General features: G+C 28.7%; 7 protein-coding genes across 8 annotated transcripts; 3 read left to right on the forward strand and 4 right to left on the reverse strand.

The window, feature by feature from the left end:
* Window positions 1-1,270: 1,270 nt before the first annotated feature.
* On the reverse strand, window positions 1,271-3,266 carry LOC119670256 (farnesol dehydrogenase). Its single transcript, XM_038080445.1, has 4 exons — window positions 2,829-3,266; window positions 2,462-2,664; window positions 1,536-1,673; window positions 1,271-1,469 (listed from the first exon to the last, which is right to left on the reverse strand). Exons 1-4 carry the CDS (start codon window positions 3,199-3,201, stop codon window positions 1,428-1,430), a joined length of 756 nt encoding a protein of 251 aa, XP_037936373.1. The 5' UTR covers window positions 3,202-3,266; the 3' UTR covers window positions 1,271-1,427.
* A 76-nt stretch (window positions 3,267-3,342) lies between these two features.
* LOC119670255 (farnesol dehydrogenase) lies at window positions 3,343-4,391 on the forward strand. The gene is made up of 3 exons (XM_038080444.1): window positions 3,343-3,970; window positions 4,032-4,172; window positions 4,237-4,391. Exons 1-3 carry the CDS (start codon window positions 3,395-3,397, stop codon window positions 4,276-4,278), a joined length of 759 nt encoding a protein of 252 aa, XP_037936372.1. The 5' UTR covers window positions 3,343-3,394; the 3' UTR covers window positions 4,279-4,391.
* A 1,429-nt stretch (window positions 4,392-5,820) lies between these two features.
* Window positions 5,821-8,834, reverse strand: LOC119670254 (activating signal cointegrator 1 complex subunit 2). Its single transcript, XM_038080443.1, has 7 exons — window positions 8,662-8,834; window positions 8,529-8,609; window positions 8,307-8,464; window positions 7,661-8,251; window positions 7,439-7,603; window positions 7,230-7,370; window positions 5,821-6,932 (listed from the first exon to the last, which is right to left on the reverse strand). The coding sequence occupies exons 1-7, from the start codon at window positions 8,689-8,691 to the stop codon at window positions 5,885-5,887; spliced, it is 2,214 nt and encodes a 737-aa protein (XP_037936371.1). The 5' UTR covers window positions 8,692-8,834; the 3' UTR covers window positions 5,821-5,884.
* A 1,172-nt stretch (window positions 8,835-10,006) lies between these two features.
* On the forward strand, window positions 10,007-11,842 carry LOC119670258 (UDP-N-acetylglucosamine transporter). 2 transcript variants are annotated; one of them, XM_038080448.1, is made up of 3 exons: window positions 10,007-10,283; window positions 10,340-10,459; window positions 10,873-11,842. In XM_038080448.1, the coding sequence occupies exons 1-3, from the start codon at window positions 10,271-10,273 to the stop codon at window positions 11,784-11,786; spliced, it is 1,047 nt and encodes a 348-aa protein (XP_037936376.1). In that variant the 5' UTR covers window positions 10,007-10,270; the 3' UTR covers window positions 11,787-11,842. The 2 variants fall into 2 exon arrangements, with proteins under 2 accessions (XP_037936376.1, XP_037936375.1); XM_038080447.1 differs by lacking the exon at window positions 10,007-10,283 and having other exon boundaries at window positions 10,290-10,459.
* A 260-nt stretch (window positions 11,843-12,102) lies between these two features.
* Window positions 12,103-13,830, reverse strand: LOC119670257. Its single transcript, XM_038080446.1, has 5 exons — window positions 13,732-13,830; window positions 13,448-13,546; window positions 13,098-13,395; window positions 12,898-13,031; window positions 12,103-12,838 (listed from the first exon to the last, which is right to left on the reverse strand). The coding sequence occupies exons 2-5, from the start codon at window positions 13,544-13,546 to the stop codon at window positions 12,197-12,199; spliced, it is 1,173 nt and encodes a 390-aa protein (XP_037936374.1). The 5' UTR covers window positions 13,732-13,830; the 3' UTR covers window positions 12,103-12,196.
* Window positions 13,831-16,738: 2,908 nt separating this feature from the next.
* LOC119670260 (protein RFT1 homolog) lies at window positions 16,739-19,272 on the reverse strand. Its single transcript, XM_038080449.1, has 7 exons — window positions 19,005-19,272; window positions 18,733-18,947; window positions 18,165-18,672; window positions 17,660-17,923; window positions 17,221-17,603; window positions 17,047-17,167; window positions 16,739-16,985 (listed from the first exon to the last, which is right to left on the reverse strand). Exons 1-7 carry the CDS (start codon window positions 19,062-19,064, stop codon window positions 16,848-16,850), a joined length of 1,689 nt encoding a protein of 562 aa, XP_037936377.1. The 5' UTR covers window positions 19,065-19,272; the 3' UTR covers window positions 16,739-16,847.
* A 209-nt stretch (window positions 19,273-19,481) lies between these two features.
* On the forward strand, window positions 19,482-20,910 carry LOC119670261. The gene is made up of 4 exons (XM_038080450.1): window positions 19,482-19,630; window positions 19,708-19,923; window positions 19,978-20,193; window positions 20,248-20,910. The coding sequence occupies exons 1-4, from the start codon at window positions 19,556-19,558 to the stop codon at window positions 20,908-20,910; spliced, it is 1,170 nt and encodes a 389-aa protein (XP_037936378.1). The 5' UTR covers window positions 19,482-19,555.
* The last annotated feature ends 107 nt before the right edge of the window (window positions 20,911-21,017 follow it).

A 21,017-nucleotide genomic window follows, 5' to 3' on the forward strand; every position in this document is an offset into this window, starting at 1 on the left:
TATGTATATAAAATAAGAAAAATAATAAAAACGGACAGGCTTGTTTATTTAAAAGTTTTCAAAAAGCCTTTAAATAACAAAAATCAAATTGTTATAAAATTAAATTCACACGATCAAGTAATTTATTTTCATTATATATGATTTGTTTTAATCAATAAATTATTATAAAATCAATTATTTTATTTGTAAATACTTTTTTAGCACAAAATTTATTTTAGAATTCAACTGAAACGTTCGGCTCAAGCTCAAATCCATAACTGGTTGTTTACGCAGCATTAAATGATTTTAGAAAAAAAAAACACAGCATTGAATGATTTTAGAAAAAATAAAATAGCGGCATTTTGTTTACTCCGTTTCTTAAAAAAACAATATTCAATGCAACGGAAAGTTGCTTATCGTAAAAGTATTTTGTCAACAAAATGTTATCATATTTAATATTAGAATAAAACAATAACAATAAAGGACTTTAGTAATAATTGTAGTTTTTTTTTCTATGCAAGTATATTCAGTTACCGTTTATATATATGCATACATATGTATGCATATTTTAGCTATGAACCTACGATAATTAATTGTGAAGTGGTCTGTAGAACAATAAGGTAGTTTTGAACTTAAATACGCTGAATCTATATATGAGCAAATAAATTCATACTTATATTAGTCTTTAAATGTACAAATATATAATAAATATACTTGTATGACAATTGGAAGATATACGACTGATTTTACTATAGTTTTTATGGAATAGTTTATTAGTTGTGCACTAAATTCATTTATTTTGTTAGACAAAATCCTTCATTTAGTGCTGCTTGATCTCATAATTACACAACATGTGGCAACCTTAGCTTTAAGAATTAAAGCTACTTTAAAGTGGAAGACTAGTGATTATAATCACAATTCCATTGTAACTCCTTTCAGTTCTATTTAGGGATATATTGATTACATTAGTATTCCGATTGATAAAAACAATTGGTTCTACCACCTTTTCTCAAAATTCAACTTGAAGCCAGTTAAACTCATACCTTCATATATAATATGATGATGAACAGTGCACTTTTTCCAATTAAATGGAACTTCAAGTCTTCACACACTTTATGACTATCTATCCAATAACAGGTAATCTTACTATCAAACGCGGAAAGTCAACACTTTCTACAGCAGTTGTTTTAGAGGCGTTAGATCGAAAATTTATGCCTGGATTTATTAATAGGTATTATAATTTTTATTATAAGTATTTATTAAATTAAAACAACTTAATTAGTTTTGATTTTGTATCCGAATAAATAAATTTTTATTTTTTATTCTATTTCGCATACATATTCTTTTGGTCTAAATTCTTTTGGTTTAAGATATACTTTCCATTCAAAATTGCGTACATGAATTTTTTATGTACTCATATGTATATAACTATGTTTAGGAAACTCTATCTAAAACATTTCTCCCATTGGCTTAAGAGTTATTTCATGTATCTATAAGAAAAATTCGGTTTGTAAATATAAAATTTTTTTTAAACATATTTTCTATAAAATTAATACCTGTACATTTGCTGGAGAACGTAATGCATACAAAACAGCATCCGCTATATTTTCCGGTTCCAACCGTGCCATATCCTTAACAAAAAATTGTATTTCTTGTGGAAAAATATTTGTATTTACAGCACCAGGACATATTCCCTAAAAATAGAATATTAAAGAAATATTTTAATTAAAATTTTCATTAAGTACGCAGTTTGATTTAAAAGGATTTTTCATATACCTAGCAATACCTAGAAAATAGAGCTAAACACGAAAAAGCACACAGAAGAATAAAATTATAAACAAAAAAAAGTTAAGAACTAATACAGAATATAATCGGTAAGTTATGTTATCATTTAATTGGCAAAGTTTTTCAAAGGTAGGTGATTCTTTGAGAGTCTATTATCTATTATATAATATTAAAAATATACACACTATTCCATACAATTTTGTCAGTTTAGAACTTAAATTTTATTCCATTTCGTAATTACTTACTTACTTTTGATGTCCTTCTCCCATAGGGTCTTACCAATAAAATACAAATATTAAAACAGGACTAATAGCAATATAAAGATATCATATATAAGAAATGTATAAAGAATCATCATCTCTATTTGGCTTCTAGACATGTCATTTTTGACTGCCTGGTTTTTATCAGCTCCAAAGTTTTGAACTACTGTTCCGAGAACTTCTATTGCAGTCTTATATTACAGCACTTATTACAGTTGTACTTTGTCCACTTCACGAAGAACCTAAGGTCCTATTCTATACTAAACATATCACATATGCACAGATGTATATGTGTATAGAATATTTAACATAAAGTTTCATAGCAAACTTATTTCTAATTTAGGTGTTTAATAGCTTTACCAAAATGATAATATATGTACATGATTATAACTATTAACTCGTAATTAATTTATTTATATGTGTATATCTCTACTTACCGTTATGCGTACTTTGCTTTTATATAATTGAAATTCTTGTCTATAAGTTTCAGTCATGGCGGTAATAGCAAATTTGGTAGCTGGATATATATTGAATGAAGGCAATACATCAATAAAATTGAGAACTTGTTGTCCAGCAATACTATTTATTATTAAAATATGTCCTTCGTCACCAGATTTGTGCATTTGATGAAATGCTTCCCCTTAACAAAACCATTAGTTATAAGATATCTTTATCATTGACTAAATCAATAATGGTATTCACGATTTCGAGTAACGAGATCAATAACACCGTAACAAAGCGATATCAGCAAAATTCATTTACTTGATTATATCGTGAACACCACTAATGCCATTGAATACTTACGCGTACACCACAACACACCCATGACGTTTGTATCAATCACCTCTCGGATTTTCTCAGTATTTCCTAGAGCTACTAATTGTGTTTCACGCGTGATTCCCGCATTATTCAATAAGACACTAGGTGTACCAACATTTTTTTTAATCCATTCAAAAGTTGAAACTACTTCATTTTCCTTAGAAACATCACAACGATGTGGTATAAATCGAGATTGTTGTTCCTTTGGTAAATTTTGCTTAACTTCTTTCAGTTTAGCCTCTCTTCTTGCAAGGCCAACTACACGCAATCCTGCTGCAACTAATGCTCTAGTGCAGGCTGCTCCTATTCCGCTACTTGAACCAGTAACTACAGCCAATTTGTTTTGCCAACGATTCATTGCAAATGAAAACTGAGTGCTTTGACCAAATCGAAAAAACCCAAGTTTTTATGGCTGCTGTCTGTCAGTTTAATGTGTTTTATAGGGCAACGACATTAATTTAATCTATCGATTGTAACTGCACTTGTTCGACTTCCGCCTTTAGTACACACAGTTTTTAATTGGCACTACAAGGTAGTGCACATTATTTAAAATGCAGCGTTGGAAAAACAAAGTAGCTGTTGTGACCGGTGCTAGTAATGGTATAGGAGCAGCTTGTGCTCAAGCGCTTGTGCAAGCTGGACTGACTGTTGTGGGCTTAGCAAGGCGCCAGGATCGTATAATAAATCTAAAAGAAGAACTACCGGAATCAACAAAAAGTAATTTGCATGCCATAAAATGTGATGTTTCAGTTGAAGAAAGTGTTTTGGAGGCCTTTAAAAGTGTTAAGGATAAATTTGGTGGAGTCGATATTTTAATAAATAATGCTGGCATAATTGCTACAACTCAGTTGAGCCAAACTGATAATACCAAAGAAATACGACAAACTGTTGATACTAACATAATGGGTACTGTTTACTGTACTCGCGAATCATTTGAATCAATGAAAGAGCGAAATGCCTCTGGACATGTGATTATAATAAATAGCGTGGCAGGACTTCAAGTACCGAACTTAGGTCCCCAATTACCATCACTTAATATATATCCTGCTACTAAATTTGCACTACGAGCAATGAATGAGATATATAGACAAGAATTTCAACGTGACAATACAAAAGTGCGAATATCCGTAAGTCAATATTATAATACATGTATATTCATATTTATACGTTAACACAATTTTTATGTAGACTATAAGCCCCGGCATAGTGGACACTGATATACTACCACCCAATATACAATCCATAGTTAAAGGCAATTGTCCAATGCTGCGTTCATCCGATGTGGCTGAAACTATGTTATGGATATTAAATACACCTCCGAATGTGCAGGCAAGAAAAAACTTATTTAATTTTAAATATATTATTACCCATAAATATTAAATAATTTTTATAGGTGCAAAATGTAACTATAAAACCCATGGATGAAAAATTTTAAAACAAATCATCGTAATCAATATAGATTTTGGAGTTATGTAAAACGAAATATTTAAACTTCATTTCTAATGGAAGGATTACGCCTTAATTTTTAAAAATCGACAATCGTTAAAATAATTTGATCGTATATGCTTGTATTCATATACATAATCATAATCATATTCATATTTTCATATTCATATTTTCATATTCACATTTTCATATTCGTATTCATATTTTCATATTCACATTCATATTCTTATTGAATATTCTTATTCATATTCCTATTGAATAATCATATTCATATTCATATTCATATTCATATTCATATTCATATTCATATTCATATTCATATTCATATTCATATTCATATTCATATTCATATCATATTCATATTCATATTCATATTCATATTCATATTCATATTCATATTCATATTCATATTCATATTCATATTCATATTCATATTCATATTCATATTCTATTCATATTCATATTCATATTCATATTCATATTCATATTCACATTCATATTCATATTCATATTCATATTCATATTCATATTCATATTCATATTCATATTCATATTCATATTCATATTCATATTCATATTCATATTCATATTCATATTCATATTCATATTCATATTCATATTCATATTCATATTCATATTCATATTCATATTCATATTCATATTCATATTCATATTCATATTCATATTCATATTCATATTCATATTCATATTCATATTCATATTCATATTCATATTCATATTCATAGTCATATTCATATTCAGATTCATATTCATATTCATATTCATATTCATATTCATATTCATATTCATATTCATATTCATATTCATATTCATATTCATATTCATATAAACACTTATATTCAAAGTTTTAAAAATAATAAATTATAATGCAAATACATTGTTTTCTCAACTAATATTTACATGTCATTAAAAAAATTATTATTTTTACGCACTCGATATATATCAAGAAACACAGTATCTCTAGATTTGGTGTCAGAACGACAAGAATCTCTCACCTTCACTTTAAAAATAGTTGAGGCAACGGATAATATATTCCATTTTGACTGCCAATCCATTGAAGTGGAAAAGTTTCTCTACATCGATGCTATCTAGTTTCCATTAAATCCCACACGCCTACATTTATTACTTATCCTAAACAACCCATATTCTTTTTACGTATTTGCAACCTAATTCATATCCTTGCCTTTGTGTTCATATCTTGTAATTCCTTTTATGTTTCTTGCATTATAAATCTCCTCAGTCGACAGCTATGTCAGATACTTCAAATGTTAATTCGATAGTTCTGAAAACACCACCCCCTATTGATTACAGATTTTAGTAAGGTTTCGTACTTCAAAAACTTTGCATCCTTAAACGCAATATCTACTTTCATGGTGACATGAGACTTGACTTTAAGAAGTCTCTATTTTCATGTAGTGACATTCAAACTTTTGTTCTTTTATTATCAGAATGAATATTTATTTTTAAATTCTTTGCTTTGTAATTTAAATATTTACTTTATAGTATAAACACAGTCAATTTTTATACAATATAACAAATTTAATTTATCTACATTATAAATTTTATTTATATATTTATGGTACCATGCCTCTACTTCTCTTAAATGCAGCACCTGATTTTCTATTATGATTCGCTCGAGATGATTTATTAACTTCTTTCTTATTTCGATTGCGCAACGTTTCTTTATCCTGTCCCTGCCCCTTTGCTGCACCAACAACATTATGTGTATTTTGTGCAGGTGTTGAGCCTTTTTTATTCCATTTAGCTTGTCTTTGTGCTTCATAACGAGCTCGTATAACTTCCGGATTTTCACAAAAGTTCTTTGATTTATTCTGATCGATTGTCGTTTCTTTATTTGAAGAATCTTCCTCAGTTTCCGAATCATCACTTTCTGAATCATCTTGAATATTAGCTAAGCCAGCTCTTAATTCATTTGATTTAATAAGGCGTGATTCACCTTCGAGTAAAGCTTCATAACTATCATCATATTCATCATTATACTCATCGGTTGGCCCTTCTTCAACCAAGGTGAACTCTTGATATCGATGTCTTATCTGTTCCAATCCACTTTTATCGTCCAGTAACTGACCAACATTCTTTGGAGCATTTGGAAATCCTTTGCCTTGTTTTATAATACATTTTGGATTATCTTGTGTTAATACATCATATGGATCACCATCAAATACGTTAAAATGTTTGATACCAGTTTGTTCATACAACTTATCTTGTGGATCTGGCGGAATAATTGGTTCCGCGGTACTAACACTTGCTAAATCTGGAGGTAGATTTCCTTCTAAGACCGCTGCTATGACATCTTCACTTTTATCATATCGTGATAATAACACTCGAATGAATCCCGCATCTAAATCTGGCAGTACATCTAGCACAGCTGTAACCTCAAGATCAATATCACGTGCAACTGTTTTTTCAACATTTTTAACGTTTTGAACAGATTCAGTTACTTTTTGATTTAAGCTTAAGTTTTTACTAGCATCATAATTATTGTCTGATACAGTATTTTGAATTTGAGCATAAGTTGCGTTTGTTCCTATAGTTGGAATAGAACTAGATTCAGCTTCTTTCTTATAGCCTTTAACCACAAATGATGCTTTAAAATCATCTCTACCAAATTAAGATAAAATTAAATAAAATGAACAATATAAAAAAATTTAAATAATTGTTATATAGTGGACAATATATAAGTTTTGAATTTGATAATATATTATATAAATATCATAAAATAATATATATATATCTTATATTTTTATAACGAATCAGTAATAAAATTATTTTATCTTATTATATTTACTATAAATGATAATATAAATTGATATATATTTTCGATATACCAATATACATTTTTTCAATGAATTAAATATTATAAAGTTATTTATTTTGAAATTTATATCATAAACTTACAAGTCTTTGCAAGCCTGTTTTAATATGTCCACATCTAATTCAACTGGGTACTCTCGTTGATAGTCCACCACAAACATTTGTTCCGCTAAACATTCAGTTAAAAGAGCAATAAAATTTTCGGACGGGGAAAGACTGTCATTTCTAAAATACGCAAATAGTTGATTTTAAAATATACGTTTTGCACAATTAATATTTTTTTGTATTATTACGGATTAATCAGCACACTCTCCACAAATGCATAGGAAATGCTACGAAATGCCTTCAAATACTCTAAACGTGCTTGATTCAACCAATTTAAACTCTTTGCTGCCTCATTGATTAAAAAAATATTTTTATAAAGATAAGGAATGGTATTGTCGTAAAAGTGTGCAATGCTAAAAAAGGTGAAACGTTAAAAGTGCAAATTTACTTTTGATTTCTTTATAATATACCTTTGTCCAAGTTTGTGTTCGTAGCAAAATTGTCGGGCTTCAGGGTATACCTCAAGTAAGACACTTAGTGAATATGCACAATCTAAGGTATACAACACTACATCATCATATGGTGTTTCGGTTCCCTCGTCAAGCTCTCCTCCACCAGCGCCATCAAATCCTTCATTTTCTGTTTGCGTTTGAATGCTTTGAAAAGCATTACTAAAATACCTAAGTGCTTCTACAATGTCCAATTTATATTTAGGCTGTATTTCTATTAATTGTTTAAATATATTTCTTAATAAATCTACATTGTCTAGATCTGCATTTCCAATTGCAATTAAAAGATCAAATAACATTGGCACTGATATCAAAAAATTCTTATAAATAAGATCGCTATGAACTTCATTTGTTATCCAGTACTTATCAGATTCTTTGTTAGTTAAAATTCTATATATAATTCGCACTACTAAACTCAAGTTTTCTTCATACAATTCGATGTTATCGTTTGCTTCGTCCTTCTTGAAATCAATATAAAATGGTGTTGCTTTTTGTAAGAATTGTAGAATTGCATTTAATGCATCTTTTTTATATACCATATATGACCAAAATCTACAATATAAATATATTAAACAATTTATTCAATGTATGAAATGCATACACATACTTATGATGTTCACAGGTTAATAGAAATTTCATATCTTCTCGGAAGCACTCTGCATGATACTTCCATTCCTCGAGTGAAACGTCCTTTTTTATATCACCATTTGGTTGAACTAAACTAACATAGTTAGATGAAAATTCTTCAGATGCCCAAAATTCATCCTATGGAAAGCAACAATGCATTCAAAATAATATCATATATATTAATTTAAAACGAATTACTTACTAAAGCTGGTATAAATTTCTTATCACCATCGGTATTCTTTATTTCAAAGCACAATTGATTCAAAGGTTTTCCTTCTGGGTTCTATATTTGTTAATTGTTATTGTTTATATTTAAATGACTAGTAAATACTTACAGTAAAATCACCTTCCACTTGAGGTGGCATATTTCTTTATTTTATAAATTTGCAGCGTGCTGAACATTTGAAACAGAAATTAAACATTTCACAATCCGTATGACATCAGCATAGAGTAATGACTTAGATGTGCAGAGACAAAGCATACTAATGTATGAGATGCCAACATGTAAAGCAATGTTTGATATACCAATACTTAATTATTTATATGATATATAAATATATTTACCATTTTATATAATATGCACATCATATTATAGAAAATATATATCATTATAATTATTTATATCTTTGTATTTTTTCTAATATCATTTTTTCCAATTTTAAATAAAATTAAATAACTTGTATTTTGGTCAGTACTCATTGCAGTATCAATCACGATTCCGAGTATACACAATTAGCAACGGATTTTAGTAATTTAAATTATTTTTTCAATATAATTTACCTTCCGAGCTATCGAATTTTAAAGTAGTAGACTTTTTACATTGATTACATTATTAAAAAAACTATATACGCTATCTAACACCAACTAATGTATGTAATTTGTATATTAATTATCCAAATTGTGTCGAACACAAAAATGCACCAGATGGCGCATCTACTTGTTGTTGGTAGCTTCTACATAAAAATCCCAACTTTAAAGTTAAATATCTAAAAAATAAAGCTATATTTACTTGCAACGTTGTGAATAGTCGTTATAAAGGTACATATATATAAAGGTACATCCACACCAAAGCGAACGCTTGCGAACTAACGCACTTTTGCAGGTACAATAACTTGCGAATGTTTCTTCTTTCGCAAGCGTTCGCTTTGTTGTGGATGCACCTTAAAATGTCTACTTATGTGTGTTATTAAAAAGCATTTTAAAATTATTTGATGCTATTGACGGTTATTTAATATATTTTAAGAATAAATAAACTTAACATAAATAAACTTTATCAAATCAAATAAATTTAGTTCGTGTACATAAAAAGCACCAAATGTGTTAGCTTTGTTCAATGTGATTGAAACGAATTTATATGATTTTTTTTCTATAGTAACATAACATTCTAAGACAACTGAATAAATAAAAAATGTTATTTATTATTGATACATCTCTAAGCTTCCGTTTTTAGAAAATTTTGAACATGTTCAAACAATACTTGTATGATAGAATAAATATTTGTTTTACCATCAATGAAACTCTCAAAGTTTCCGATTTATAAAAGAATTTATAAAAAATTAATAATTTATTTAATGTGTCTAATTGAAACTTTAGTTGTTACTTATACTTTAAATGATATTATGTATTAAATAACATGCAAATAAAAATTTTGCATATCTCAATTTAATATGATAAAAAAGTATTAAACTGTTTCATCTAATTCATGTTTGTTTTGTATTTGTAGCTTTTCGGCTTGTTTGCTTTGTAAGCTCATTCATTTTCTTTATTTATCATTTTTGATTGTTTTCATACAAACTAAATCTGTTTACGTGGAGTGCTCAGATCGTGATGTTGGCGGAAACTAGCACCGCACTGATAATAGTTTTATTAGCATTATATTAATATAAAAGCTTAAAGATATAATTGTTAAAAATCAAAAATAAATTAGTTCTACATAATATAATAATGAATATACACAGTAAGATGCACTTGCCGGTTTTTGTTTATGTTTTATGAATGTTATTGTCTTTTTAGTGAATGTAAACTCTCTGAAATACATAAGCCTGGTCACATTAACACTTCAAAATGCCATCCTTGGACTTAGTATGCGTTATGCGAGAACACGTCCAGGTGAAATATTTCTTAGTTCAACGGGTAAGTTTATACTAATTCCTTCCGAATTTATTATATCTGCATCTACATATTTTTATTTAAAAATAAAAAATCTTATATATTTACTTAACATAATAAAAATTTTATACAAAATTAAAATTATTTCAAATCTAAAATTTGTAACTTAAAAGTATATCACTTGATATTGAAATCTTTTTGATTAAAGTTATATATTAAATGTATATTTCCTGTAATTTATTTGTATGACAAAATTTTCTTCGAAAGATAAAAATTTTTATCAAAAAAAAAAACTAAAATATGTATGTGTAGTTTTTAACTTTGGCAGAAAATCAATCTATTAACTGCCAGTACTTAACATAAAAACTTTTATTTACACATATACATACACATATATAATATATAAATAAAAAAATCTTTTTGTTTTTTTTTTGCAGCTGTGCTAATGTCTGAAATAGTCAAGTTAATAACTTGCCTCGTACTTGTGTTCAATGAAGAAGGAAAAGATGCACAAAAGTTTATTCGCGCTTTGCATAAAACAATTATATCTAATCCTGTTGATACACTCAAAGTTTGCGTTCCATCTTTAGTGTATATTGTACAAAATAATTTATTATATGTTTCTGCTTCACACTTAGATGCAGCTACTTATCAAGTAACATATCAGTTAAAAATTCTTACTACTGCAATGTTTGCAGTTGTGATACTTCGTCGGAAACTCTTGACTACACAGTGGGGTGCATTATTGCTGCTTGTTGCTGGCATCATACTGGTACAGTTAGCACAAACTGTTGGCGAAACGACAAAAATAACTGAAACATCTGGTCCAGAGCAAAATCGCTTGCTTGGCTTATGGGCAGCAATTGGTGCCTGTTTCCTTTCTGGATTTGCTGGTATTTATTTTGAGAAAATTTTAAAAGGCGCCGATGTCTCTGTGTGGATGCGTAATGTGCAATTGAGTCTTTTAAGCATACCTTTCGGAACAATAACATGTTTTGTTAATGACGCCAACAAAATATTATCAAATGGTTTTTTCTTTGGTTATGATATATTTATTTGGTACTTAGTGCTCTTACAAGCGGGTGGTGGACTTATTGTAGCTGTTGTAGTAAAATATGCTGATAATATATTAAAAGGATTTGCTACTTCTCTAGCAATAATCATTTCCTGCATAGCTTCAATTTATATATTCGATTTTAATTTAACACTACGTTTTAGTTTAGGTGCCGCTTTAGTAATAGCATCCATATTTTTGTATGGATACGATCCAAAAAAATCTCCAACAAGTATTAAATCAATGCAATCTCAAATGCCACATCCCGATGAAGAAAAATTATTGCCAAAAGTATAGGTCATTACATATACGAGTTCCTAAAGTATAACAAAATAAACAACAAAACTTTATTATTTGCTTTATTTTTTACATATTCTTTATACACTTTTTTTAGGGTTTATAATTAGACGTCTATAACCTCATTAAAAAAAACCCTTGATTGTAAATATCTTGTTTAAACGAATAAAAATACTGTGCCGAGTAATGTTTTATGTAAAATTATTTTAAACAAATGTATGGTCAGTTATTTATTACCTTCCATTAGTATTTACAAAAACACATAAATGCTTTGCCTTTTAAACTTAAAAATTAAATAAAATAATTTTATTTAATAAAAATATATTTTATTATTTGTAAAAATGAACATTTTGTAATATGTAATCATATTTAATAAAGAAATTTTTTCGTACACTTATACGTTTTTAAAATTAACATTTCCACCCTAAGGTGGGATCATTCTGTTTTGTTTGCAGTTTCAAAATTAAACTGTAAATTCTCAACGATGGTCCCAACTTTAAAGGCAATTTTTTGATAACATCACTTCTTTTTAGTAATAAAAGTGACGCTCCATCGATTTCATGATCTCGAAATACAGATGCTTCCTTTGGAAAATACTTTGTTAAATAATCTGCTACTTGCTCGACAGTCCATCCTTTTACATTTGGAAGATCCAACACATCATTTGCGTTATATTTAATATTTTCTTCAGGTTTTATGGGCTTGTCACCATTAGATTTCTCATTTTTGACAATTGCTTCTGAATGTACCTTAACACCATTATGAATAATAGGCTTCTTATCTTCACCAGTATTATTTTTAATGGATTTTACACATGATTCGACATTAGCTGGTGGTGCTGGTTTTACAGGTTTTTGTTCAGCTAATATTTTTGGTTCACTGCCAATAATATCTTTAATATTTGCGTTACTTAGCAAATTTTCACCAATAAGTGGTACCGCGCATTTCTTGCATCTCCAGTTTGTTTTAGACTTCTCGAAGGAACGTACATTAGGTACATGGCACAAAGAATGAAATGATTTGACACATTTGGCACATGTCATAATATCATCCTTAAAAAAATATGAATTTTAAATATAATAAAAAATATATCTTTAGAGTTTCTACTTACATTCGATGTGCTGCTGGTACTTGCGCGCCCTGAGAGGTTGTCGCAGATCTCACATGTACGGCATGTTTCACACTTAAATTTTTTCCTAACAACATCAAAGTCTTCAAATTCCATTTTTAAGCATAATTTATGAACTAAAAACATACAATATATATTTTAGACGACTTTCTAATAAGATAAAATTTAAATTTTTGAATTACCCTTTTTATCGCACAACAAACATGACACCATTTTTTTATAGTTTTGACTGCGCTTAAACTCCTTTTTTGTACAAATATAACACGGATATGCTTGTTCTTCGCTATTTACACTTGGTGTTGTGACCATTGTTATATCGGATAATGTTGAATAGCGACGTCGGCTTACTGGTTGTGGTGTGAACGGTTTGTTACGTTCTGAAGACTGAGATGCAATAGAAATAGAAAGCGAATTTGATGAAATAACGCGCTGGGAGCGGGGCAAATAGTTATCCGATGGATCAAAGACTGCTTTCGGTTTCTAAAGTAAAAATAATAACAAACTTAAATTTTCAAGTAATTACTTTTCAAACCTTTATACGCCCAGTTGTTCGTACACCAACTTGCTCCATACCATGGTTAATATTTCCATTGTCATCTGGATTAAGACGCATACGCGCGACTTTCTTCATCTAAAACAAAATGTATACGATAAAATTGAACGCCACAAGTGATGCTTGTTTATACAAAGTTCAAATCAAGCATATCTTACTAAAAAAGCTTACCATAACAATAAATAAGTTCTAAGGTTAGATAAATATTTAATGTAAGTCACTTACTTTCACTTATTCTATAAAATTGTAATAAGTTTACTTACAATGAATGTGATAAACACTTGCGTCCTTAACCAACTCTTTCAAAGAACACAAACGCAGTTAATCAAATGGCTTGTCAAAATATGCTTCATTAAACTGATAACTATTGTTATCGATCATTTTAAAATGGACATACAGCAAAAAATATATAAATAAATTATGAGCTACTTCCACATCCAACATGTTTGTTGGCATAACTTGACAGCATCGTCTTGACACAATGTTTAATAAGAAGCAACTAATCTTGATTCAATTATCTCTTGTTAAATACTAATATTATTTTATTTGAAATTATTATATTAACTGTGTATATTTTACAAAAATTATGTACCAGGTGTACATTTATGAAGCGAGCGTAAAAATACAAATGTTCCGACAGGGAACATTTGTTGTGAATGAGCCTTTATTTGTTTTTGTTTGTTTGCTATGACATGTGTGAAATATATTTAATATACATCAAGTCATTGAACAGACAACATCATATTTTTTCATCGTGTTAAAAATGTCGAATTTTGTACCAGAAAGTGATGATTTGCGGAAAGCATTAATTCTTTGTTTTCATTTGAAGAAAAGTGGTGCAGAGTCACATCGAATGCTTGTCGAGGCATATGGTGATCATGCTCTATCAGAAGCAACATGCAAAAGATGGTTTCAACGGTTCAGAAATAATGATTTTGATGTAAGAAATGAAGAACGTGGAAGACCGCCAAAAAAGTTTGAAGACGCCGAATTGCAAACGATATTGGATGGAGATGACACGTTGGGTCAAAAGCAAATGGCAGAAATGTTAAATGTTGCACAACAAACAATTTCTGACCGTTTAAAAGCTATGGGAAAGATCCAAAAGTGTGGAAAATGGGTGCCACATGAATTGAATGAAACACAGATGGAAAAGCGAAAAAACACTTGTGAAATTTTGCTTAAAAGACACGAAAGAAAATTGGTTTTGCATCGGATTGTTACTGGCGATAAAAAATGGTTTTATTTTAAGAATCATAAACGGAAAAAATCATGGGTTAATCCGGGACAACCATCAACATCGTCTGCAAAACCAGATCGATTCGTCAAGAAGACAATGCTGTGTGTTTGGTGGGACCAGAAAGGTGTGGTGTACCACGAGCTCCTAAAACCTGGTGAAACCGTCAATGCTCGTCGCTACGAACAACAAATAATAAATTTAAACCATGCATTGATCGAGAAACGACCAGAATGGGCCAGAAGACACGACAAGGTAATGCTCCATGACAATGCACCTGCACACAAAGCAAAACGGGTTCAGGATGCAATCAAAACACTTGGCTGGGAGCTGCTACCCCACCTGCCGTATTCACCAGACTTGGCTCCTTCTGATTACCATTTGTTTTCATCGATGGGACACGCATTGGCTGAGCAGCACTTTGATTCCTACGAGGAGGTCGAAAATTGGGTATCTGGTTGGTTTGCTTTAAAAGACGAACAATTTTTTTGGCGTGGTATCCACAAACTGCCAGAAAGGTGGTCAAAATGTGTAGAAAGCAATGGCCAATACTTTGAATAAAATGTTTTTTACTTTCCTATTAATAATTAGTGTTTTATTTTCACCAAAAAACGCTCATTTCATACCGGTACACCTAATAATTATAGAAGAAGAAAAAACAATACCAAAGGTTATAGAAATGAGTGCAGAAAAAATCGGTGAAATAACTCCTAAAAATAGAAGTTGATTTCGAAGTCCCAATGGAATTCAATAATACGAGAACTGATGAGTTTGATGCGCCAAAAAAATGTAGAAAGAAAGAAAGAAAATTAAATGAGGATAGGAATAGAACCATCGCAACTTGAGCAAAACGTTGCAGTTTTAAAAGCAAAAGTGTAGAAATTAAAACTTGCCGTATATGCAATCGAATTTAGTTTGAATGTAACAAATTCACGAAAAAAAAGAAACGTATAAATATTGACAAAAATATAATAAACACTGTTAACATAAGCATTTTTGGAGAAATTTTATGAACTTTTCATGTGCAATTCACACGATATATCATAAATTTTGTAAGACATTTGTATGACAATAATAAAGTCATGTCTGTTGTAACCTTCTTCGGAGATCTTCAGTAAGAATCAACTTTCATAAGATATTATATTATTGACCAAATTCACAGTTTTCAAATTAAAAGAATAATTTAGCAGTTTTAAATTTATTTTATATATATATTATAATATTTAATACTTTTAATAAAACAACATAGATAATATTCGATTTTAACTGTGCGATTCGTGTCTGTACTAAATTTTGTCTAAAACTTATTAAATTCTTAAATATATACTATATTATTTCGTAGTTCTGCTTTTAAAAATGCCTTACAAATACTATTCTTTTTAAAGAACAAATAATCATATTAAACAAATAATAAAGCACGAAACTAGTGTACAAGATTTCTGCAAATTTGCATTAACTTTGTAAAAAAGATTATCTTTATAATAATATATAGCAAACAAGTTTATGTAAACAATTTGAAAACTTATTTAAAAAATTAAAAATCTAAATGTGCTTCCATAAAACATAAGTAATATTTACTAAACATTGTACCATTTATTTAGTCATATAAAGAGTATAATAATAAATAAACCGTAATAAAAAATTTTTTTTTTCAATAAAGAATTGAGGGCCCCCGATAAAAATGCTTATTCAATTATTTTAAATAAATAAAATTAATTAAACTTTACGACCTACACTTTTTGTTACAAGATGCAGCACGTATAGCATTAAGATAATAATATCATAATTATGATCATAATAATAAATTTTTGAATTATTATATAATTCTACAAAGCACTTAAAATATATATTTTTATATTCCTATAAAGTTGTATTTAATTTTAAAACAATTTAAAAATAAATCATTTTTGGTAAGCTTTTCATTCTGTATCTTAATATAAATGTATTTAGACACCAGTATTCAATAAACTTTTTCGTATGACATGTTTTATTCGGCAATATAACAAAAATTTTACCAAATAACCGAATTCGGTGTGAATACTCATATTATATTATTTAAAAAATTCCAATAACCAAACATTTCGATTTAACCATGTATTTATTTATTAACAAATCAAATTTAGAACAAAAGTTAACTTCTTTTCACTCTATTTTTATACGTCTGCCATATTTCCAACCCAACTTCACCAATTCTCGGTTTTCAAGACACCAAACCGCTAAACAGAATAGCACTCCAAAAAATCCAAAAGTTACGTGTAGAAGCATAGACTGAGCATTATTCTATAAAAGATATTTAATCAAAATAAATTATAATCAAAAGAAAACAACAGAAGTTACTTACCAGGGAATACTTGCATAACAAACCAGCAAGTATTAAAGATAGAGCAAAAAATTTACCCGGCATTAATCCTTTCAAAGGATTAATGTTTAGAGGTTTATATTGCTTCCAAATAAAATGTGTACTGAAAAAAATTTGGTTATAATATTTTGATTGAAGTATATTTTAAACATTTACCTATAGCTAATGCGACTTAACATGTTTATACAATTAGCAAATATAAATCCCACAGGACCAAATATAGTTGTTAAAATGTATGACAATACAAGAAAACTTATTGAAAATATTGCCATAAGATAATTATATTTATCAATATCTTTGCTTGTATTTGTAGCAAACATGTATCCTTCAGTGATACCATTGACAGCTAAAAACCAAATCGCCAAGCAATGCCATTGTAATAGATTTTCTGGTAAGCCACCTTTTACGAAATCAGCTCCTCCATATATTAGTAAAACAGTACGAGAGTAGCTTTGTCCAAACGTCAAGGCTAACAAGCCTATGGATGTAACGGCTAGTGAAAGATTGTTGAGAACTTGCCCAACTTGAAAGATTTTGTGCTACATTCTTTATATATTTTATTCATAAAATATATTAAATATTATATATATAATACCTTATCCTGCTTGTGCAATTTGATATCACGCGAAATACTTTGAGTAAAATAAAAGTAGCTACTCTCCTCAATAGGCCGAAAAATAAAACGTGCTGCCAAGCTACCCAAATTATTCACAACATCATAAGTTGCTTGTTCACTAAAACTTAATACAGGACTCATGGACATAACATATTTCTCTCCTTCTGTTAAAATTTGTTTCAATACACCTTGCTTCACAAAACTCAATGTTAAGACTTGCAATTCACTATTAAGAAATTTATCCTGTAATAAAATTATTAAAACAAAATTTTGTCGTTCATATATATGTATATATTAAATAAATAATATAAATATAAATAAATAAATATTTTTTATTTAATTTTTTTTTTATATAAAGTCTATTTACTAAAGTCTATTTATAAAGTCCTATTTACTTTATATATTATTTAATAGTAAATAGAGCTTGGGGACATATATTATTCAATAATAATAATAAATAGTAAATAAATAATATTATACTCACCTTGCTTTTCATAACACCAGGTAAAAATTCAGTTATTTTCTTAAAGGGAAAATCTTCCATATTTGCAAAGAGCATTATATCAAGTTGACTTCTTTTTATTTGTGTAGTTTGAGTATTTTTAATCTTAATTTCCATATTTTTTAAATTATTAAATCTTTTAATATAATAGTAGTAAAACCCATAATGTCCTATTATTATTGTTACAGCACTAGCAAGTTGAGCAATTGCAAAAGCATAAATTGCGACACTGCCATCATCCAAAACAATCCATAAAAATACAATAGAACGAACGAAAATGTGTAAAGTATTTAATACAATTTTCAATTTAACAAAACAAAAAACTTGTGATACAAATACTGTTGACTCCGCGCATAGCTCTATAACGCAAGATAATGCAACAGCATAGCAACCAAATCTATACTGGGCACTAAAATGCTCTTCAACGGCAGACAATTGTTCTGTCCAAATATATAGGCATGGAATGCAAAGTAGCACACAGATTGGGACACTAGATAAAAAAAAGTAAATATGTTTTAAATTTGTTTATAATAAAATTTCTAATACTTACGTAAGCCACATTTGGTTGACCAATTGTGGCCAAGTACATTTTTCTTTCTGTTGTGATGTAGCACTTAACGCAGCACGGTTAATAGCTTCGCGTGATAAAAATAGTAATGTGCTTTCGAGTAAGAGTAATCGAACATTCATAATGCCCAGCACTTCGCGGCCCACATTACGTACAATAAAGGCATTTATCCCAAACGTAACAATTCGGCAAAATATCTAAAAACATTATTGTTGGTAATACAATTATGATTCATCAATACATTAAATTATTACTTGGAAAACAATGCTGAAACAAGCGTTAAGTAGACTACTCTGTAAAATATTACGAGCCATTTCTACGGTTCCAGATCTTAACCTCACAGCTTTAACTTATATATTAATATAATTTTTTTGTTAACAATAACATATTACATTTTAGCTCGGAATAATATTATTCTTGATCGAGATAAACAAATGTCAGGCGCTAATACATTGCGGTTGTCTAAATAAAGCAACAAAAACATCTGCTGATTTAGCTTGTTTAGATATAGCATTTTACTCAGTAATTGTTACTAAACCAAATATGTTTATTCTTTTCAAATAATTTCATAACATTAAATAATATTAATATACAACAGCCGTGCTTCATGTAAATATCTTAATGGTCTCTTCTCAATATACAGGCAAACTTTTATCTGACACACTTGTGCATACAAAATTTGCGACATCTAATAAATTGTAGTTCGTTGTAAACGCCGGTAAATCATTTTATAAATAAAAATAAAAGCGTCCCCCACTATATTTATTCATCTAATTATATTTTATTATATATATGCGCAAATAAAATGAGAACTTGTTTTGTACCAGGATGCGACAAGAAGTGTAAACAAATGAAACGTACTATGTTTAAAGTTCCGAAGGTAACTTTATTTATATATGTATATATCATTCACAAATCTTTAAAATATATTAATTCCTAATATAATATTACTTATAGGAGAAACAATTATTTGAAAAGTGGATCCATTCACTACCAAAAGTAAAGCCACTGACAGAAGCGGATCGTGTCTGTTCCTTGCATTTTCATACAGATGATGTTCAAAATACTTTTTATCATATAATTGAAGGGAAAACTTTGCATATACCAAGGGAACGACCAAGACTTAAACTGAATGCAGTGCCTACACTGAATATTCCAAGTGAAAATGAATTAGTGTGTTATTATTATATATTTTAAAACAAATCATTTACATATAATATTTTTCAGGAAAAATTCAAATATGCGCCAAGAAAACATTTAAAAAATACAAAAAATTTCGTAAATGATAAAAGTTTTACATCAAATAAATCGAATAATTCATTAAAGACATCTAAAGACAACCTTGACATTACAAATTCTAAGAATAAAGAATTAAGTCCGCAATCTGTAAATAGCCCAATTACTGATAATAAACATCCGTATGCCGCAATACCTACACAAAAGGTATAATTTTACGCATGATTAAATGAAATATTTTAATAAAAGTATTTTTTACAGAAAATAAATTCAAGAGAGAATTCACGAGAAAAAGACTTTACATATAATGCCATAAACAATAAACCTGAAATAGTAAATGTTGAATATTTAATTTCATATCAAGCAACAAATATACCAAAGGAATCCGCTAAAAAAGATGACATATTTTCTGAAACAGACTTAAAAAATCAATCTGAGAAAGTTACACTTGAATCATATGCAAATGATAATGATGTTGAAGCATTACAACTAAGCGAAGCAATTATTAAACCAAAGAAATTTAAAAAAAGCCATAGTATAAATTCTTGTAGTGAAGAATTAAATCGGCAAACTACAAAAGTTCCATTTACTGCATATAAAGATGATAAGGCTTCAATGGAATTTTCACCGGAAGCAAGCAAATCATACAATGATCAATATCAAAGTTTTTTCGATGATATATATGAAGTTGAATTACCAAATACCCTCTGGGGAATACATCGATGCCCTGAACGTTCAATTATTATATTTTCATATATGGACATCAAACAAATGAGTCCTACAAAAATGATATCAATTGACACCGAAGGAATTATAAAAATATTTTCTAATAAACAATTAATGAATACTACATCTTTATTAAATGAGGATAACAACATACAAAGAGTATCCAAATTATTATTAGAACTTGATCAGTTAAACTAAGTCTTTATTGTATATATTTTTATAAATACATCTTAACTGTTTTCCGTAAAAATTATTTAGAAGCAATATTTTTTTCTTTTCAATTTTTGTTTAATTCTGAGAATACC

Source organism: Teleopsis dalmanni, chromosome 1, assembly GCF_002237135.1.
Source record: "Teleopsis dalmanni isolate 2A chromosome 1, ASM223713v2, whole genome shotgun sequence".
NCBI lineage: Eukaryota > Metazoa > Arthropoda > Insecta > Diptera > Diopsidae > Teleopsis > Teleopsis dalmanni.

Bases quoted from the DNA above. Each gene is read 5' to 3' on its own strand.
- LOC119670254 (XM_038080443.1), bottom strand. From the start codon at position 8,691: ATGCCACCTCAAGTGGAAGGTGATTTTACT. The intron at 8,610-8,661 runs GTAAGTATTTAC...TAACAAATATAG, and splicing joins AAGTGGAAGGTGATTTTACT to AACCCAGAAGGAAAACCTTT. The intron at 6,933-7,229 runs GTAAGTTTATGA...TTAATTTGGTAG, and splicing joins AAACAGGCTTGCAAAGACTT to AGATGATTTTAAAGCATCAT.
- LOC119670255 (XM_038080444.1), top strand. From the start codon at position 3,395: ATGCAGCGTTGGAAAAACAAAGTAGCTGTTGTGACCGGTGCTAGTAAT. The intron at 3,971-4,031 runs GTAAGTCAATAT...ATTTTTATGTAG, and splicing joins ATACAAAAGTGCGAATATCC to ACTATAAGCCCCGGCATAGT. The intron at 4,173-4,236 runs GCAAGAAAAAAC...TAATTTTTATAG, and splicing joins ATACACCTCCGAATGTGCAG to GTGCAAAATGTAACTATAAA.
- LOC119670256 (XM_038080445.1), bottom strand. From the start codon at position 3,201: ATGAATCGTTGGCAAAACAAATTGGCTGTAGTTACTGGTTCAAGTAGC. The intron at 2,665-2,828 runs GTAAGTATTCAA...GGTTTTGTTAAG, and splicing joins GGGTGTGTTGTGGTGTACGC to GGGAAGCATTTCATCAAATG. The intron at 1,470-1,535 runs GTATTAATTTTA...TTTTTCTTATAG, and splicing joins GTTCTCCAGCAAATGTACAG to ATACATGAAATAACTCTTAA.
- LOC119670257 (XM_038080446.1), bottom strand. From the start codon at position 13,546: ATGAAGAAAGTCGCGCGTATGCGTCTTAATCCAGATGACAATGGAAAT. The intron at 13,396-13,447 runs GTTTGAAAAGTA...TTTTTACTTTAG, and splicing joins GAACAACTGGGCGTATAAAG to AAACCGAAAGCAGTCTTTGA. The intron at 13,032-13,097 runs GTAATTCAAAAA...GTATGTTTTTAG, and splicing joins TTTGTTGTGCGATAAAAAGG to TTCATAAATTATGCTTAAAA.
- LOC119670258 (XM_038080447.1), top strand. From the start codon at position 10,318: ATGAATGTTATTGTCTTTTTAGTGAATGTAAACTCTCTGAAATACATA. The intron at 10,460-10,872 runs GTAAGTTTATAC...TTTTTTTTGCAG, and splicing joins AATATTTCTTAGTTCAACGG to CTGTGCTAATGTCTGAAATA.
- LOC119670260 (XM_038080449.1), bottom strand. From the start codon at position 19,064: ATGGCTCGTAATATTTTACAGAGTAGTCTACTTAACGCTTGTTTCAGC. The intron at 18,948-19,004 runs GTAATAATTTAA...TAATGTTTTTAG, and splicing joins GTTTCAGCATTGTTTTCCAA to ATATTTTGCCGAATTGTTAC. The intron at 18,673-18,732 runs GTAAGTATTAGA...TTTTTTATCTAG, and splicing joins GTCAACCAAATGTGGCTTAC to TGTCCCAATCTGTGTGCTAC.
- LOC119670261 (XM_038080450.1), top strand. From the start codon at position 19,556: ATGAGAACTTGTTTTGTACCAGGATGCGACAAGAAGTGTAAACAAATG. The intron at 19,924-19,977 runs GTGTGTTATTAT...AATATTTTTCAG, and splicing joins TTCCAAGTGAAAATGAATTA to GAAAAATTCAAATATGCGCC. The intron at 20,194-20,247 runs GTATAATTTTAC...TATTTTTTACAG, and splicing joins CCGCAATACCTACACAAAAG to AAAATAAATTCAAGAGAGAA.